A 20,416-nucleotide genomic window follows, 5' to 3' on the forward strand; every position below is an offset into this window, starting at 1 on the left:
GCTTATTTGAACAGGTGACTCCCATTAAGTCCAATGACCCGGCTGTCTGTTTGCCAGCAGGGCTGCCATGGCTTCGCAGAGCTCATCTAGTCAGGATGCTAATACCTGATGATCTCAGTTCCAGGTCACAGTCTGCGACTTGCAGATTGAATAATTGCTGAGCTATGGCACTCTACAGGTCTCCTGAGTAATTGTTATGGGAGAAGCTGGAGGCCACTGCTCCCCTAACGCTCGTGGAGGTCAGGATTTCATTTGTCCACTTCCTTTGGGCTTGTCCAACCTGGACTGCCTGCATCAGTTTTAATGAATGCTGTCTACACTACTGCCATCAGTATGCAGTGATGGCACATTATAGGTATTGGGTCTGAACTCATGATTATGGAAGAGATGTTTTCTTCACATCTGCTGTAAAATGATATTAAAACATTCCATGCATTTTTCATTATGCAAACTCGGATATACAGACTCATTTGGCCATATCATAATGCCTCTCTATGTTGTTGTTTTTTTAAGCATGGAACAGAGGGCTTCTGGAAGTCTGTAGCGCACTCTGTGCCCCGACAACCTTCAGAGATTCGGATCCTCAACCCCTACTTTATACAAGAGGCTGCCTTCCAGTTTATTGGCCTTCCACAGAACAATGGCCTCATGGGAAAAGGGGTAAGCAACATGCTTCAGTTTCAGTACTTTTCATAACATTGTTTATGTTGAGCACATCGAGTGCAAGAGAATGCGACTGCTAGAACTGGTAACTCTTTGAGAATAACTGTTGGACCGCCTGGTTTATTGAACCAAACTGGCAGGCAATGCCTTTAGTCGATCTAATGTTAATAGGGGTCACAGGAAGCCTTAGACACGTGCTTCCTCAATTAGTCTGTATTTACCATAAAGATCACCATAGGTCAAAGGTCGCTTGACTAATCCAATGGGTGGGGAGAACTTATGCCGTGGATTTTGTCCAAACCCAGACAAATCTGTGTTTTAAAACCCTTATTCAGTGCCTACCATTAAAATGCATTAAACCATAATAAGTCAACAAAATAAAGTGGCATGTGTCATTTGAGTTAAATTAAATAAAACCGCCAGTATAAATAACATTCCAGTGTATTCGGCTATAGGCAGGGAAACACCTTGAATGAATGGCCAGTGAAATATTTTATTTGATTTATTTAAATGTATAATATTATCAGTTGGATATACCTCACGTGTAGAGTAAAAGTTACTGAGTACTAAAACCTATAGCGATCAGGATTGTGTGCCATTCAGAATTAAAATTAGGAATGCCTTTTTAAATCCAACTCAGTTCTTGAATTTAAGTTTAATTTGAACTGAGATAGCAAGTGGAAGCAGTATTGCTATTTGAATTTCAGAAGAATTTAAATGAAACAATTTTCGATGGTTTATAGTCCTTTAGTACTAACAGATAATTTTTGAAATGCTACCTATCCACGTTATTTTTCCCATAATAGCAGGCGCGGCAATTTGTCAGTTTCATGGGTCTGGCTTCTGGTGTCATCCGCATCCAGCTATTTTTAGCCGTACAGAACTGGTTTTGCTGCTTGATATAGCAAATTGGTATGTCTTACCATATTATTTTAATCTTAATTATAAACACACTGGTTTGCAGTGCAAATTTTTTTACAGTTTTACTGTAATGCAAGTTTTTGTTCTCATTATTTCCCTACTGTGGCTAAAGTACCGGAAATCATAACACATTCACAAAACGGCTTACTTCCGTGTTGAAGAATAAGGTGGATAGAAATGTGTATTTAGTTTATAAATGTATTATATTTAATTACATTTAATAAATGTAATACATTTGTTCTCTGCCAGGGTAGAAGAGCACTTCATTTCCCATGTTAATTTTGGTGAAATTTCACTTTACTAAATTCAAATTCACAATCAATAGCTTTTTTGTCTGTTTTTCTTTTATCCCTTTTTTTAATTAACAAAAAGTTTTCACCAATAAGAAATTTTCACCTTTTTTTTTTTTTTTTTTTGCATTTACTTAGGTTTCTGGTGTGTCTGCCAGTTCAGAAAACCTGAAAAGAAAACAGTTTGTTATGGGCTGTCTGAGTCTGAAATTGTGTCATCTAATGAGCTGTTTAAATTTGCAGTTGGTCTCTACATAGATAGCTAGCTATTTGAAGAAGACCACCTCTGAGCCAAATACGAAGTCCAAGGCAGCAATTCACATGTCTTTTATGGACACACCCCATGGAAGGGGTGGGGTGAGCAGTAGCTCATTTTCATTTAAAGAGACATGAACCAAAACAGTACAACTATTGAGGAATTTTAACCCAAGTGTGTTCCAGACATTTCACGAAGACCCTAAACAATCATACCAACATGTGGAAGATGGGCATCTGATGACCCCTTTAACAAATCTGCCTGAATTTGAAATAAAGCCTTGTATATAATTTGACATGCTAAATTCTACTATTCACATGTCATAAATCAGGGATAGGCAACTCCAGTCCTGGAGGGCCACTATCCTGCAGAGTTTAGCTCCAACCCTAATTAAACACACCTGAGGCAGGTGAGGCAGGATAGTGGCCCTCCAGGACCGGAGTTGCCTATCCCTGTCATAAATGTTACCCTATTTGTTTATTTAGACAAGGGTGTTGGGTGTGCCATAGCCTACAGATAATCAGAACTGCCATAAAAGAACTGTGTGTGGATGCCTCAGACCCAGTGTTGGGAAGGTTACTTTGGAAATGTAATAGGTTACAGATTACAAGTTACCCTGTTTAAAATGTAATAGTAGTGTAACTTTTTCAATTACTTTATTAAAGTAATGTAACTAATTACTTTTGAGTACTTTTTTATTACTTTTCTAAATTTGTGAAAATTAAAGAATAATAAATAAAAGCATATACATCAACTTAAATACAGTTATCTAATAAGCATGTGACGTATTCGGTGTACTAAACTCCTGAAACATTGGTGTTTTTTTTTAAACTACTGTCTCTTTGTATATGATGATAATTTTCTCAAAATAAGTAAAATAAACATGAAGTGACATAGAGCAGTTCTAGAAATTATGTTTATGTGCTCGTGTACTCCTATATTGAGGTGGCAGAGGTTGAAAATGCTGCGAGCTTCAGTAGACCTATGTGTAGTAAATAAAACCATGTCTTTGCCATTAATTTACAGGAGGGGCGGACTGGGAAAAAAATGCAGACTGGAAAATTCAAACTCATACAAACAAATTCATTGACAAATTAAATTTTTTGTATGGACCTGACATAAAAAAAGGTTTAAATCTTTAATTTGGGGACATGCAAAATAATTAGTTCTCTCCTGAACTGCACCTTCACTTCTCTTTATTTTGCCCTGTTATCCATCTCTCTCATGACTTTAATACTCAAGATTGAACAAAACTATACTTTACAATACAATACTCTACAATACTACAATATCTTAATAGAAAAATCATAATACTGTACACGAGTCATGTTTTTTCCCTTACAAAAATTAACCATGCTTTTATTAGCCTATATAAAAGTAAAATAACCTTGTTTTGTTTTTGCAAATGGATTTGTATTTATTTTTATATAAATACATTTGTAAAATAATTTTACATTTTTGGTTACCACAGTTTAACAATAGTAACCATTTTCTCTGGATTTATAGTTAAATATTAAAATGTTAATTTTCATAAGGGTTGTGTTGTTGTCTGTCTTAGCTCCCCCTAAATCTATAAAAAAATAGCTAAATTACTACTGTAACATTACAACAGATAATAATGATGTCCTTTATATACAGTCGCGGCCAAAAGTTTTGAGAATTACATAAATATTGGAAATTGGAAAAGTTGCTGCTTAAGTTTTTTATAATAGCAATTTGCATATACTCCAGAATGTTATGAAGAGTGATCAGATGAATTGCATAGTCCTTCTTTGCCATGAAAATTAACTTAATCCCAAAAAAACCTTTCCACTGCATTTCATTGCTGTCATTAAAGGACCTGCTGAGATCATTTCAGTAATCGTCTTGTTAACTCAGGTGAGAATGTTGACGAGCACAAGGCTGGAGATCATTATGTCAGGCTGATTGGGTTAGAATGGCAGACTTGACATGTTAAAAGGAGGGTGATGCTTGAAATCATTGTTCTTCCATTGTTAACCATGGTGACCTGCAAAGAAACGCATGCAGCCATCATTGCGTTGCATAAAAATGGCTTCACAGGCAAGGATATTGTGGCTACTAAGATTGCACCTAAATCAACAATTTATAGGATCATCAAGAACTTCAAGGAAAGAGGTTCAATTCTTTTAAAGAAGGCTTCAGGGTGTCCAAGAAAGTCCAGCAAGCGCCAGGATCGTCTCCTAAAGAGGATTCAGCTGCGGGATCGGAGTGCCACCAGTGCAGAGCTTGCTCAGGAATGGCAGCAAGCAGATGTGAGCGCATCTGCACGCACAGTGAGGCGAAGACTTTTGGAAGATGGCCTGGTGTCAAGAAGGGCAGCAAAGAAGCCACTTCTCTCCAAAAAAAAACATCAGGGACAGATTTATCTTCTGCAGAAAGTATAGTGAATGGACTGCTGAGGACTGGGGCAAAGTCATATTCTCCGATGAAGCCCCTTTCTGATTGTTTGGGGCATCTGGAAAAAGGCTTGTCCGGAGAAGAAAAGGTGAGCGCTACCATCAGTCCTGTGTCATGCCAACAGTGAAGCATCCTGACACCATTCATGTGTGGGGTTGCTTCTCATCCAAGGGAGTGGGCTCACTCACAATTCTGCCCAAAAACACAGCCATGAATAAAGAATGGTACCAAAACACCCTCCAACAGCAACTTCTTCCAACAATCCAACAACAGTTTGGTGAAGAACAATGTATTTTCCAGCACGATGGAGCACCGTGCCATAAGGCAAAAGTGATAACTAAGTGATAAGGCAAAAGTGATAACCAAGTGGCTCGGGGACCAGAATGTTGAAATTTTGGGTCCATGGCCTGGAAACTCCCCAGATCTTCATCCCATTGAGAACTTGTGGTCAATCCTCAAGAGGCGAGTGAACAAACAAAAACCCACTTATTCTGACAAACTCCAAGAAGTGATTATGAAAGAATGGGTTGCTATCAGTCAGGATTTGGCCCAGAAGTTGATTGAGAGCATGCCCAGTCGAATTGCAGAGGTCCTGAAAAAAAAGAAGGGCCAACACTGCAAATACTGACTCTTTGCATACATGTCATGTAATTGTCGATAAAAGCCTTTGAAACTTATGAAGTGCTTGTAATTATATTTCAGTACATCACAGAAACAACTGAAACAAAGATCTAAAAGCAGTTTAGCAGCAAACTTTTTGAAAACTAATATTTATGTAATTCTCAAAACTTTTGGCCACGACTGTAGTATTTTGAGTGATGACTGATGAGCAACGTGCTGCTGCTTGATTAAGTAAATAAAAAAACAAAGACAAAAAAGCATCTTTTCAGATGAAACTGACCTGAAACCCTGAACAGTAATTCTGCTTCTCTGCTCCAGCTGTGCGCTTCCACAGTCCACTCTATTCTCTCTCTCTCTCGCATTGATTACTCTGAGTCTGATCCAAACCGTTTGGCGGAGGCGTGGAGAGCGTGCGAGTAATGACTAACACTTCATGACTTATTAGAGATTTTATTAGAATTATACAATAACAATATTTAAATAGAGGGCCAAATCATCTGCCAGGCCACCGGGAATTGTCCCGGTTCTCCCGGTGTCCAGTCCGCGCCTGATTTCCAACACGCAGAATGGGCAAGTCATATATTGCATTTTTGGGGCTTAATATTCACAGACACTAGTCCATGTCATGTTTTGATTCAAGTGTACTGACCTACTTTTGATTTAGTCATCCAAAATGTGGCATATTCCGTCCGCGTTCCGTTTTTATACAGTCTGGATTCTACGATCCAGACTGTAATTCCGCATCCCGGAAATTATTAGGACGCTATGTCTCAGAATAGTCAGTGCAATTTGGTAAAGAAATCAGTTAAATCTGTATGTGGATGTGTGTAAATATTAAATTTTTAATGATTACAAAGGGGATTACATTTGAATAAGTAACTGTAATTTAATTACTCATTTTTTCGTAGTAACTAACTAATTAGTTACAATAATTTTGTAATTAAATTACATAACTCCGTTACATGTAACTAGTTACTCCCCAACACTGCTCAGACCTCAATCACAGGCTATAACAAAGAGATCTCACTTATAGGAGCTCATAAAAAACATGCTTTCCTTTCAGTCCCAGGAAATTAGACTTGAGAAAGTACATAAATGCCACTAACATCATAGCTTGTTGGAGCTCTCGGCCATCCCATCGTGGCATGAGTACAGATAAGGATCTTTGTGTGATCTTGGCCACCTCCTGAAACCTCAGACCTCCTCTAAATGATGGAACATGTGCAATGCATGTGCGTGGAGCAGAGCTCAGGCCCCTAAGCTTTCTGTAGGTAGGGGGGCAGTGCAGTAGGGAAGCTGTCCCATACGGTACTGATCAAGGTGGGATACATTTTGACAGCTTGTTCTTTTGAGCACTCCAGACACCCACCAGCTTAAGGCTGCATATACTGGCACAGTCTTAATCCTAATTGTGTGTGTGTGTGTGTGTGTGTGTGAATCAGACCCCAGGCTACTGCAAACTAATGATTTAGAATGGTTGACTCCTCCAGGGAGATGAGGAAGTGAAGGTCTGCCTTCTGAAAGTGGTACATCATGGGTGGGGGTCTGTTTAAGCAAACTGTTAATCACACGCAGCTCAAGATGAGTTAACAACTGCTGAGCAGAACTAAGCCAGAACTCCTTCAGACACAATGCCATCTTGACCTGGAGGAAGAGCTGGATCAGAGCAAAGCACAGACAGCAATGTTAAATAGATTCAAATATAGCACACCAAGCACAGTTATTCATGATTCATGCTTAATTTGTGGTTTTATATGTGTGTGTGTTTGTGTGTGTATTTCTCTTTTTTTTATTGTGTTTAATGTTTTTACATTTTTATTGTGTTTTTTTTTATTAATGTAGTCAAACAATTTTTACATTATTACACCAAAGTCCCTTTGTGAGTGTGTAGATATTATCTACACACATATAAAACAAAATTATACACTCATATCCCGTCAGTGCAATGTTAATTCAGAAACCACAAAGATGGAGTTGTGAGTTCAAAATTCTTTTTGAATGATTCACTAAAAGAACAGTCTCATGAGCCATTTGTACATTAATGGTCAAAATGAATGTCTTTTGCATGCTAAAGCTTAAAGGGTTAGTTCACCCAAATATTAAAATTATGTCATTAATGACTCACCCTCATTTCGTTCCAAGCTCTGTTTATCTTCACAATACAGTTTAAGATATTTCAGATTTAGTCCGAGAGCTTTCTGTCCCTCCATTGAAAATGTATGTACTGTCCATGTCCAGAAAGGTAATAAAAACATTTTTAATGACATAATTTTAATATTTGGGTGAACTAACCCTTTAAGGGCAAACAGAGCATGTGTTTGTGATGAGATTCTATTATTGTGCAAACAGCCCATTCAATTCAGAATGCAAACTCAAAACTTATTATGTATACAAAAAAATAAAAAAAAATAAAAAAATTTTTTTATATATATATATATATATGTGTGTGTGTATATATATATATATATATATATATATATGTATATATATATATGTGTGTGTGTATATATATATATATATATATATATATATATATATGTATGTATATATATGTATGTATATATATATATGTGTGTGTGTATATATATATATATATATATATATATATATATATATATATGTATATATATAATTTTTTGTTGTTGTTTTTTTTGCTGCAAAACATTAGATTTGATAGTGATGCCAGAAATTTTGAATATAGTGTTGATGGCATGTTTGCACTTCATGCACTATTAAACGAGCAATAACTGTATGTTCTTGTCTGTTATCAGGTCTAACATATGATTTGCAACAATATTTGGTTATGATTTCCAAAATAGCACAAGACATTATATTGTGGCTTCGGTTAAGACTATGTGGAGCAGAGAAGCTCAGTGGGTGTTTTTATTCTCTTCACCAGAGAACAGCTTGCATGTTAAGAACCCAATGGTATAATATAAAAATCCTCATTTATTTTATAATCTGACAATTTGATTGATTATATACTTGTGCTTATTTCCATAGAACATTCCAACATTGGGCACCGTCGCCATAACAATGGCGCTTCATAACTGCGATGAGGTTGCAGTTGCTGGATTTGGCTATGACATGAATACCCCTCATGCACCCTTGCACTACTATGAATCAGTCAAAATGTCTGCCATAAAAGAGGTAACATTTATATGCTTCTTGAATTGACAAATTGTCCAAATCACTTTATGGAAAATTACAATGATGATGTAATTTGTAGAATGTCCTAGGCTTCTTGCTATCCACCCCCACAGAACCCACCCCCCCCCCCACCCTTTTTTTTACTCCAGGTCAGTCCATATGAAGATAACTTTGTTGTTGTGTTTTATGAATTCCTCTCTGCCCACATTCACCATGGCTGTAAAAGCACACTCATAAAACAGAGCTGTTAACGCATAGTTAGCTCCTGACTGCTCTGGCACCAATTTTTGTCGAATCACAGCCGGGTTACCATTCATGCAGCACTCACTTGCTTCCTGCTGCCTGTATTCTGTCAGTTTAATAATTTTGTGCTGTGTGATTTAGTCTTGAGCAAATGGGACTTAAGCTGTTGGCCTTGTATAGTGAGTACCCCATACATACAAGACAGTATAGAGTATTTGTCTTTGTAGGTTTTGACAGGAGTCTTCATCTTAGCTGTGATGTGAGGGATTCATTCCAACACTAGATTGACTTCATGTCTTTCAGCGGTAATGTCAGGATTAAAGTAATGGGTTGTTTAACTAGCTTGTTGAGGAAAGGGTAACATTTACATGAAAGTACTTCAAAATCCTGTGAGAAAAGACTCTAGAAATTATTTAGAGACACTTAATACAAATGTATTATGAGAAATTAAACATTACCATTCAAAAATGTGGAGTCAGTAATTATTTTTTATAATGAAAATAAATAATTTTATTTAGCAAGGATGCATTAAAGGGTTAGTTCAACCGAGAATGAAAATTGTCCATCTTCTACTCACACTCGAAGCATCCTAGGTTTATGTGTCTTTCTTTTTTCAGAACAATCCAATCGAAGTTTTATTAAAAATTGTCCTTGCTCTTCCAAGCCTTTCAATTGGGGGTAAGCTGGTGTTTGTTGTCAACAGTTCAGAAGACGTGAAATAAAGTGCGCAAATCTGTAATAAAATGTCCCTCATAAGGCTCCGGGAGGGGGATAAAGGCCCCCTGTAGCGAATCCATGCGTTTTTGTAAGATAAATATCCGGATTTCAAATGTAATAAACACTTTTTTTTCACTTCTGCTGACTGTTGGGAACCGGAAGATGTGCAGGAGGATGTCATAGCACGTCAGCGCTCCGTGGTTAGTGACGAGTGTGGAAACAAAACAAAACAAAATGCTGGTCATGAATTAGAAGCACAAAACAAAGATTTGTAAAGAAAAACGTCAGAGGATTTTGAAATAAACCAAGAGGAGACTGGTTTTCCTTTGCTAAAGTAAGGAAATTTGGTTTCCTTTGCTCCTACATTTCCAAGAGGCGCACTTACAACGCATACGTCTTCCATCTTCCGCCTGCACAGTTTCTGGTTCCCAACAGCCAGCAGAAGTGAGAAAAAAACTGTATATTACGTTTGAAATCTGGATATTTATCTTACTTTATGAGGGCCTTTTGAGGGACGTTTTATTACAGATTTGCCCACTTTATTTCACATCTTCTGAAGTGTTGACGACAAACAAATTACCCCCATTGAAAGGCTTGGAAGAGCAAGGATAATTGGAAGAGCAAGGACAATTTTTAATACAACTTCGATTGGATTATTCTGAAAGAAGAAAGTCACAAACATATAGGATGCTTCGAGGGTGAGTAGATGGACGAATTTTCATTCTCGGGTAACTAACTAACTCTTTAAATTGGCAGTAAAGACATTTTTAATGTTACAAAGCATTTATTTTACAAGTAAATGCTCTTTTGTTTTTTCTATTCATCAAACAATCCTAATTCTATTTTAAAATATATTAAATTAGAATCTTTTTTTTAAATTGTAATAATAATTTACAATATTATCACTTTTACTGTATTTTTGATCAAGAAAATGCAGCCTTGGTTAGAGACTTATTTCAAAATTATTTAAAACAATTTACCGATCCAAAACACAGAGAGCTATTTCTCGAAATAAAGAGCCATATGGAAGAGATTGTTTCCCTCTTTCCCTAAGGCTTTTTTGGCCTAAGGAGGCTCTTAACCCAGTATTCATTTTGGCCTGTGCCCTTTTCTTTCTTATGGAGAGTGAAACTTTACTCTTGGATCTGCTAGTTTTTTTAATACATTTATTTATTTATTAATTTTTTTTTCGAATGTCATCCGTCACGAGAGCTGACCAGGCTGAAACAGACAGCCCAGAGACTCTGACGAGATGCTTTTGGCTTAGTATCAGAGCCTCAGCAGGCCCAGAACATCCTGTCACTGGCAGTTGTGGGGGCCATTATTTCGGACCAAAGAGCCTCTCACAGGAACATAAGGCTCTGGTGTAATCCAGCAATACCAGGCCTGTAGGTCCTCTGCTGTGGCGTTCTGTTTCTGAAAATCACATTAAAGAACAATAGTATATTAAAAGAAAACTGAAGAGGATGGTTTTCACAGGAGTCAGTACAACTCCAGTTCTCTGATGCCAGAACACACACAGTCCCTCTCCTGTGACTCAGAGATCTGTTATTGTTGTAATAAAAGACAGTAGTAGATGTGAGGTGCTGTGGATTTAAGAATTAATGTAGCTTTTTTATCATGGTAGATACTGACCTTAACCGAACCACTAATCCCAATACAATACAATACAATAATGGTATTGACCAAAACCATTTTCGAATGTCTTTTGTAGTATAAATCTGTGGAAGATTTGTGTGGTTTGATAGATTTAAATGCAACTTTACAGCATTTATCCATATATAAAATGTTTTCATGGCAGCAACAGAAGACCCTAAGCAGTATCAAATCTTTAATCTACAACATGAATTTCTTATTTAAAATAATATATTTTAACTCATCACCATCAGCAGGGTAAATGGTTTCAGGTCATTGTCGTGTGTTTTTTTTTTTTTTTAAGAGTTCCTGTTAAACACTATCTGTATTGAATAAAGTGCTAAATAAATGAAGGTGACTTACATTTACATTTAGTCATTTAGCAGATGCTTTTATCCAAAGCTACTTACAAATTAAGACAATGGAAGCAGTCAAAATCAACAAGAGAACAATGATATGCAAGTGCTATAACATGTCTCAGTTAGATTAACACAGTACACGTAGCAAGGTATTTTTTTTTTTTTTTTTTGACTTGACCTAGAGTTCACAATATTTAGTGAAATATTAGGAACAGTTCAGTTCACTTACATTAGCTGTAATCACTTCAACCCATCAACCCACTATCAAGGTAATCTAACTATTTCACATTAGGCAAATTGGTGGCTAATTCATATCTCATTTTTACCTTTTCATACAACCTGCTTATGTCCCAATGATGAAAGATCAGTTGGCAAACAACAAGAAAAAAATATGAACAGTTTGCTTAAGTCTATCAATTTTGTTGGTTATAGTTCCCATCAGTTGAAAACATGCAAGGATAATAACGTGATTGCTGAACTATCACTTGCACACTATCACATCTATTGCCTAAAATGTCTAAAGCAACCAAGCGAGTTATGATTGTGGTTTTATATATCTGTCATATGCCTCTGCATATCTTAATGGATGCTTCTTGTGCAAATTAAAATGCTGTATTCAACAAGTTTAATGATGATAGGCAAAGTCTCTGCTTCCATGAATGACATTATTGGTCTAATGAAAATAAAAGGGCTGACTGTCATGTTGAGAGAGTCTGTGCTGTAAATGCACACAGGTTGGCCACATTCAGTAAGACACATTGAGTTTTCTGTTTATGTCTCCCCCACAGTCATGGACTCACAACATCTCAAAAGAAAAGGAGTTTCTCCACAAGTTGGTGAAAGCCAGCATTATCACAGATTTAACCAATGGGATTTGAAACTCCCAAGATGGGTGCCTTTCTAGGAGCAGTTCCTGGGAAACCCTGGACCAGACAACACTGAAGAGCGTGATTTCAGACGTGGGAGCGGTGGCTCAGTTAAGATGCACATGTGCCTTCTAACCGACAGTCTTCCTCTGAGCGGGACATTGAAGGTTTCTTGAATGTCTCTGGAGACAATCCTTGTTCTTGTACAGATGGAAGCTATCAGAGACTTTGAGGTGACAAACACAAACAGCGCTTGAGGAACGAGTCACAACATTAACTGACTGTGCCAAATGTACCTCTATCAGAGGAGACACCCCTACTCTCCTCCCTGAATGTATTAATGGTGTAAATATCAAAGATTTTTACAGTGCATTTTAATGAACTGCTACAGCCCCTGGGGTTCTGCCTTCACCCGTGATTCTCTGTCCAGGCAACCGGTACATATCCTGCTCTAGTGTGAGGAAGGACAGTGGCAGGTTTAATTCAACCTTTTTCTGAGCACAGGAGGCTCTTTATCTCCTGAATGTGAGCTTATTATGTTACAGCTTCTTTTGATGAAGAAAGGAGTTCAATCTCTAAATTATTTATTATGGTGCACAGATTAAGGCCTTTGTTTTTTAAAAGCCCCTCTTCCTAAATTTCTTCTAAATAGTCACCACAATTTGTTTTAGGTGTTAAACTGAGTACCTATTAGGGGTGCACCAATACCACTTTTTTCCAGTCTAATTCTGATACCTGAATTGTTGAAATTTGCTAAATACACATGACTTCATAAAAAAAGGTTAGAAAACGAATACAAATTATGTGGTACTATTCATAATCTTTGAAATAAATATATATTTTTTTTTTTTGAAAGAAATAATCTTATAATTAATCTTATTCAGCAAAGATGCTTTAATATGATCAAAAGTGACAGTAAAGACTTTTACATTGTTACAATAATTCTATTCAAAGTACAAGTAAATGCTGTTACCTTTTTTTATAATACAGCATAAGAAACTTCTTTAAAAAAAAAAAAAATCCAGTTCAGTAATCGCAGTAGCAAGAACCACAACATTTTTTTAATCAACTTATAAAACAAGGATGCATTAAACTGACAAAAGTTACAGTAAATAATTCTACCCTGTTAAATTGTTAGTTCTGTTTCAAATAAATGCTGCTTAATATTTCATAATTTTTTTCTGTACTTTTGATTAAATAAGAGTATAATACACCGTAAAAAAAGTAACAAAAAAAAGCAAAAACAAATTATCCAGTGCGCTAATCTAACAAATGCCCAGTAGCATGAACTACATCATTCAGAAACCACAATACATCTCAGCAAAATACAGTCCTTTAAAATAAAAACAGACATTTTATTTACAATTTAAAATAAATTTTATATACAGATAGATAAAATTGGGACATCACAGACAAGGTTTTTACTTAAATGCCGTAAATACTTAAAAACCCATCATTTTCTTGTTTGTTTGTTTGATAGTACGGTAACAACCATGGGTAACACACAGTTTTTAATTTAGATCGTTCCCATGTCATTCATATCTGATCTGACAAATGTTTGTGTCGATGCCGATATGATCCTTGGATTGGTGCATCTCTACTAACTATTCAGACAAACCTCCAAATCAGCTGATGAAATGGTACACTACCATCCTGAATGCTGCCTCTTTGCTTTCCAGAGGCAGTGGTTTGAGACCAATACACCAAGAAATACTTTAAGTTAATGAGTTTTGTACTTTTTTTTTTTTTTTTGGGAAGTACAGGCTTTTTTAAGGGGTACTTGTTACAGTGTGTTGTAATTTATGAGCTATGAGATTTCAGCTGCATGGGCAGAGTCCTTGAAACATACCACTGCCCATTGCAGTAACCATCAGTGTTCATCATACATATACGTGTGTGTGTGTGTGTGTGTGTGTGTGTGTGTGTGTGTGTGTGTGTGTGTGTGTGTGTGTGTGTGTGTGTTTGTATGTAGTGCCCTCCATAAGTATTGGAACAGTAATGACAAATTTGATTTGTCTGCTGTGGAGTCAAGACATCTGCAAATATGCCTAAAAGATGAATATGAGACAAAGCATCAGAATGTCACATTTTATTATTGGCCATTTCAACATTCATCTTTTACAAAATAAAAAGGACAGCACTTTTAGAGTTTCATTCCCTAATCTGATCTAAGCATAAGTATCGGGACAATTTAACTTAAAACAACTGTTAAAGTTTAAAAGCTAATATTTAGTTGCAAATCTCTTGCATGCAATCAGAGCAGTGAGTCTGCCACCCATTGACATCACCTATCACCTGACTCTAAATTGATAGTCATCACCACTATTTGTCAAGTCAGTGGTTCTCAAACCTGTCCTGGAATACCCCCAGCCCTCAACATTTTGTTTGTCTCCCTCATCTATCACACCTGATTCAACTCATCAGCTCATTAAGACCTGAAGTGGGTGTATCAGATCTATGGTGACATACAAAATGTGCAGTGCTGGTGTACTTCATGGAGAGGTTTGAGAACCACTGCATTAAGTTATTAATAAAGTGGACAGAGCCTGTTCCAGCCACGCATGTTCATGCCATGACCCCACGTCCACCATGCTTTACAGATGAGGTTGTATGCTTGGGATCATTTGCAGGGTTTTTTTTTTTCACATTTTTGCTTTCCCATCACTTATCAATAAAACGGTGTCAAAATTCTACTGGCTCAATTTTGTGCTTTTTTGCAAACTTTAATCTTGCCTTTCTAATTTTGGTGCTTGTCAGAGGTTTGCATCTTGCTTTGTAGCCTCTGTAATACTATGGCAAAGTGTCCTGCGGACAGTAGATTGTCAGACCATCACTACAGCTTTCCGGTGGTTGCTGGTGATTTTACAGATACTTACTTTGGGGTTCTTTTTCACAGCCTTTATGATTTGTCTGTCATCAACAGCTGTTGTTTTCTCAGCTGACCGTGTTGATGTTTGTTGCTGTAGCATCCAAATTGCTTGCAAAATCATCAAATGCAGGACTTAGAATGCAGAAGCAATGGCTATAACTGATACAACACATTCCCTGGTTTTAATATCTGAACAATTATTTCAACAGGACACAGCTGATCACTTAGAAAGACCTGTGAGCCAACTGTCACAATACTTTTGCTCACATCACATAGGGGATGAAAAGCTATCACCCAATAATAAAATGTGACATTCTGTAGTTTTGTCTAATATTCATCTTTTAATCTTTTAATCATATTTGCAGATGTCTTGACTCCACAGCAGACAAAGCAATTTTGTAATTACTTTCCCAATACTTATGTATGTGTGTGTGTGTGTGTGTGTGCGTGTGTATGTATATGTATGTATGTGTGTATGTATAATATATATACATATACAGTACAGACCAAAAGGTTGGACACACCTTCTCATTCAAAGAGTTTTCTTTATTTTCATGACTATGAAAATTGTAGAGTCACACTGAAGGCATCAAGGGCCATTTGACCAAGAAGGAGAGTGATGGGGTGCTGCGCCAGATGGCCTCCACAGTCACCTGACCTGAACCCAATCGAGATGGTTTACCGGTGAGCTGGACCGCAGACTGAAGGCAAAAGGGCCAACAAGTGCTAAGCATCTCTCGGGGAACTCCTTCAAGACTGTTGGAAGACCATTTCAGGTGACTACCTCTGGAAGCTCATCAAGAGTGTGCAAATCAGTAATCAAAGCAAAAGGTGACTACTTGGAAGAACCTAGAATTTGACATATTTTCAGTTGTTTCACACTTTTTTGTTTTGTATATAATTCCATATATAATTCCACGTGTTAATTCATAGTTTTGATGCTTTCAGTGTGAATCTACAAGTTTCATAGTCCGAAAAAAAATAAAGAATACTCTTTGAATGAGAAGGTGTGTCCAAACTTTTGGTCTGTACTGTGTGTGTGTATATATATATATATATATATATATATATATATACAAACATATCAGACTTTGAGGTAACAAACCCAAACAGCGCTTGAGGAACGAGTCACAACATTAACTGACTGTGCCAAATGTAACTCTATCTGAGGAGACTCCTCTCCTCCCTGAATGTATTAATGGTGTAAATTTCAAATATTTTTACAGTGCATTTTAATGAACTGCTACAGCCCCTGGGGTTCTGCCTTCACCCTTAATTCTCCATCCAGGGCAATCAGTACATATCCTGCTCTAGTGTGAGGAAGGGCCGTGGCAGGTCTTTAATTCAGCCCTTTTTCTGAGCACAGGAGGCTCTTTATCTCCTGAATGTGAGCTTATTATGTTACAGCTTCTTTTGATGAAGGAAGGAGTTCAATCTCTAAATTATTTATTATGGTGCACAGATAAAGACCTTTGTTTTTTGGAATCTCCCTGTCCTAAATGTATTATAAACAGTCACCACAATTTGTTTTAGGTGTTAAACTGAGTACCTATTAGGGGTGCACCAATACCACTTTTTTCCAGTCTAATTCTGATACCTGAATTGTTGAAATTTGCTAAATACACATGACTTCATAAAAAAAAAAATGGGCAGAAAAACAAATACAAATCCTGTGGTACTGTTCATAGATTTTGTAATCATTTTTTTTCATGATTATCATCTCATTCAGCAAGGATGCTTTAATTTGATCAAAAGTGACTGTAAAGACTTTTACATTGTTTACAATAATTCTATTCAAATGCTGTTTCCTTTTTTATAATAGAGCATGAGATTTTTCAAATCCAGTGCATTAATCTAACACAAACACAGTAGCAAGAACTACAAGTTCCCTTTCAAGGGAACTTTGAACTGCGTCCTCTAGGGGTAGCTATGGGGAACACTTCGTCATGACCCGTGTCTGAAGCATACATTGCAAAAACACCAACTTGTTGGCCGGCTACAGCCTCTGACATCACTACCGGCACGACTATAAACAGGCACCGGGAGAACACGTCATTATCTTCTTCGTCTTCACTGACTGTTCTGTTTGAAGCGTGCATCTGAAAGAACTGTTAAGAGCGATCTTTCTATGTATATCATGGCAACTACTAGCAAACGTTTAGACAATGTGTGCATCCGTGTCAGTGTTATTTTGACACCCGATGACACATGCGATCTTTGCGTCATTTGTTTGGGTGAAGAGCACGCACGCGATGTCTTTGAGGAGGCAATCTGCGTGCATTGTGAGTGTTTTTTCAAGGAAAAAAGCTCCGCTCTCGTTCGTCTCTCTTCCGGGAAAAAAATGGCAGCCGAGAGAGAGCCTCGGGATCTGATACTGAGGTTAGTGCTCTGCTGGGTTTTTACCCAGGAAAAGCAGGAATTTTTTGAGGATGGTGAAGAAGCTGAGGCCGAGCCTTTTCAAATATTCTGCCCTGTGAATGTAGAGCTGTTAGAGGTTATGGATCGCGCCATGGCAAAGTTGGACTTGCCATGAAAATGCGCTAACAAGGTGACGATGTAAGGCCATTTAAAATGGTGATGCGCAAAAGCGGCTATGAGAGGATGCCCCCTGTAGAAAGAGCTAAAAAGAAAAGTTTTCTTTCTGCGGGGAGACATCCAATCTTAAGCTCCCTCCTTGCCATCTAAGCCCCTTCAGAAATTCATCTGGCTTAAATGGCAAGGCATACGCAGCAGCAGGTCAGGCTGTGGCTTTGTCACAGACAGCCGTCTAAACATCCCAGGGGCAACTCCCGTGGAAATGGTAGAGTTGGTACTTAGTGCTCGCCACGATTCTGGCCTGCACTTCCCTCATTATGGCGGCATGGGTTTACTATTCTCCATAGCGACCCCTAGAGGACGCAGTTCGAAGTTCCCTTGAAAGGGAACGTCTCAGGTTATGAATGTAACCATGGTTCCCTGAGGAGGGAATGAGACACCGCGTCCTCTAGCTCCCTGCAATGCTTTGGATGCAAGCTTCAGACGAAGAAGTGAATGACGTGTTCTCCCGGTGCCTGTTTATAGTCGTGCCGGTAGTGACGTCAGAGGCTGTAGCCGGCCAACAAGTTGGTGTTTTTTCAATGTATGCTTCAGACACGGGTCACGACGAGGTGTTCCCCATAGCGACCCCTAGAGGACACAGTATCTCATTCCCTACTCAGGGAACTTAATTAAATTGATCAAACATGTTAAATTAGTCATTCTGTTTACAATAAATCCTGTTTAATATTTCATAATATTATTGCTTTACTGTATTTTTAATGAAATAATAGCATAAGAGACAGCTGTATAAAAAAAAGCATCCAGTGCGCTAATCTAACAAATACCCAGTAGGACATTTCAATGTTTTTACTGTTTATCTCACCATTTTTGTTATCTTACATTTAATGACTCAAATACCCATCCTTTTTGATAGTAGCAACCATGGAAAAACGCACAGTTTCTGATTTAGATGGTTCCTATGTCATCCATATCTGATCTGACAAAAAAAAAAAAAATTTTTTATCTATGCCGATATGATCCAGGAATTGGATTGGTGCATCCCTACTAACTATTCAGTTCGGACAGACCTCCACTGATGTAATGGTACACTACCATCCTGATTTCTGCCTCTTTGCTTTCAAAAGGCAGCAGCTTGAGACCAATATGGACCAAGAAGTACTTTACTGTTATTATTATTTTTAATTATTATTATAATTTTTTTATTTTTTTTTTGGGGACAGTGAAGGTCATTTAAGGGATGCTTATTCCAGTTTCCTGTGAGCTTTCAGAGAAAAGCTGCAACATGAGCATAGTCCTGGAAACATACCACTGCCCACTCCACTAACCATCGGTGTTCATCATATTAAACCACAAAACTACAGAGTTGTTCACTACACCTGGTACTCTGCTCATCAATATCCCACAACAGGGAGCAGTCATCATCAAAATGGACTGAAACACAACAGTTTAAACAGTTTTTTGCCCTTATAGAAAGGTGCATTTATACAGTGCATTATACTACAAATCAACATAATTATGATTGCTTGGAGTTAAAAGGACAAAATATGACTATTGTTTCAGATATATAGAAAGAGATATATATCTCCATACTTAAGTTGTAATAAAATAAACGTCTTGGGCAGTATGCCCCAAATAGAATTTTCAGAGTGTGTGTCTAATCTTCATCTTTCTCTGTCATTTTCAAAGGCAGTGCAAAGTATATTCGAATCTGAAATTGAAAGGATGTCTCATTCTGATGAAATAGGGGGAAAAAAAAACATTTAAATTTAACATTTAAAACATTTAAATCTTAAGTCAAACCTAGAAGTATAGAAATTTGGTGTGCCTTACAATAAATCACATTATAATAAATTAAGAAAAACGTATTGCATTTCTCTTTCAAAGACTAGCCTTTATCTGTTAAAGCAAATATCACAGACATAAAATATTATTCAACAGTAAAATTGCTGGTAAATTTAAGTGAGTATGTATGTCTGTGTTTGTTTTCCCTGAGATGAACTGGCCATCCATCCGGTGTGTTTCCCCAAGATGCTGGGATGGGTTCCAGCATCCTCATGACCCTACATAGTGCAAGCGGTTTGGAAAATGGATGGATGACTTTATTCACAAATAATAGTTTTAAACTTGTGCCAAGGGGAAAAAAAGTTGAACTGATTTTTAAGCGTTTTTTTTTTTTCATTATTATTATTTAGTCTGTAAAAATCAATAAAGTAAATAAGACATTTAGAAGGCATGTATAAAGTTGCATCAGATTTCTATTTAAAATAATAGCTGTTCTTTTGAAGTTTGTTAATCAGAGATGAAGATTCTGAAAAAAATTGATCAGTTAACACTTTTTTTTTCAATATTAATAATAACAATTAATGTTTCTTGAGCCACAAATATGCAAATAAGATTTATTACAATGAGTTATTTTAAATTGTAATATTACACATTATAACTATTTGACTGTTTTTGATCAAAGGCTGTCTTAAAGTCCCTGTAAAGTCAATTGTGAGAATTGTTTCTAAGTGCATTATAAACGTTACAAATGTATTACTGAAACACATGTGAATTATGTAGTACTGAATAGAGGAGCTAGACTGTTAAACAGTTTTTCACCATTTCTGTGTTCAGGACTTTTTTGGGTGGGGCTAAAAGGTGGCTCGATGATGCACTTGAGCCACCGATCATGGCCCCTCCCCTAACACTATAAAAATTATTGATGATGTGCTGGAGCAAATATGTATGGTTTTGTAAATCCAATTAAGCTGCTAGGAGGATCCATTCAGACTGTAGCATTATTTGACAGTTAAGAGGTGGCAGCTTTCCCACAAGTGGGCATGGTTTCAGTGCAGACAGCAGAAACGCCCCCAAGCGTTTGACAGCAG

At 37.1% G+C, this 20,416-nt stretch overlaps 1 protein-coding gene and 1 long non-coding RNA gene across 6 annotated transcripts in view; both read left to right on the forward strand.

Moving 5' to 3' along the window:
• LOC132155115 (CMP-N-acetylneuraminate-beta-1,4-galactoside alpha-2,3-sialyltransferase-like) overlaps positions 1-12,928 on the forward strand; it is an 86,397-nt gene extending 73,469 nt beyond the window's left edge. For 4 of the 5 annotated variants that reach the window (XM_059563924.1, XM_059563925.1, XM_059563926.1 and 1 more), the window contains 3 exons: positions 514-660; positions 8,173-8,319; positions 12,062-12,928. In XM_059563924.1, the coding sequence (XP_059419907.1) occupies positions 514-660; positions 8,173-8,319; positions 12,062-12,151 (384 nt within the window). In that variant the 3' untranslated portion in view covers positions 12,152-12,928. The remainder of the gene's footprint in view (positions 1-513; positions 661-8,172; positions 8,320-12,061) is intronic. The other variant, XM_059563927.1, reaches the window with a different exon arrangement.
• Positions 12,929-13,574: 646 nt separating this feature from the next.
• On the forward strand, positions 13,575-14,293 carry LOC132154246 (uncharacterized). The gene is made up of 2 exons (XR_009437121.1): positions 13,575-14,061; positions 14,112-14,293. It is a non-coding gene; the product is annotated as an uncharacterized LOC132154246 (long non-coding RNA).
• The last annotated feature ends 6,123 nt before the right edge of the window (positions 14,294-20,416 follow it).

The sequence above is a fragment of the Carassius carassius genome, chromosome 12 (assembly GCF_963082965.1).
Source record: "Carassius carassius chromosome 12, fCarCar2.1, whole genome shotgun sequence".
Lineage (NCBI taxonomy): Eukaryota > Metazoa > Chordata > Actinopteri > Cypriniformes > Cyprinidae > Carassius > Carassius carassius.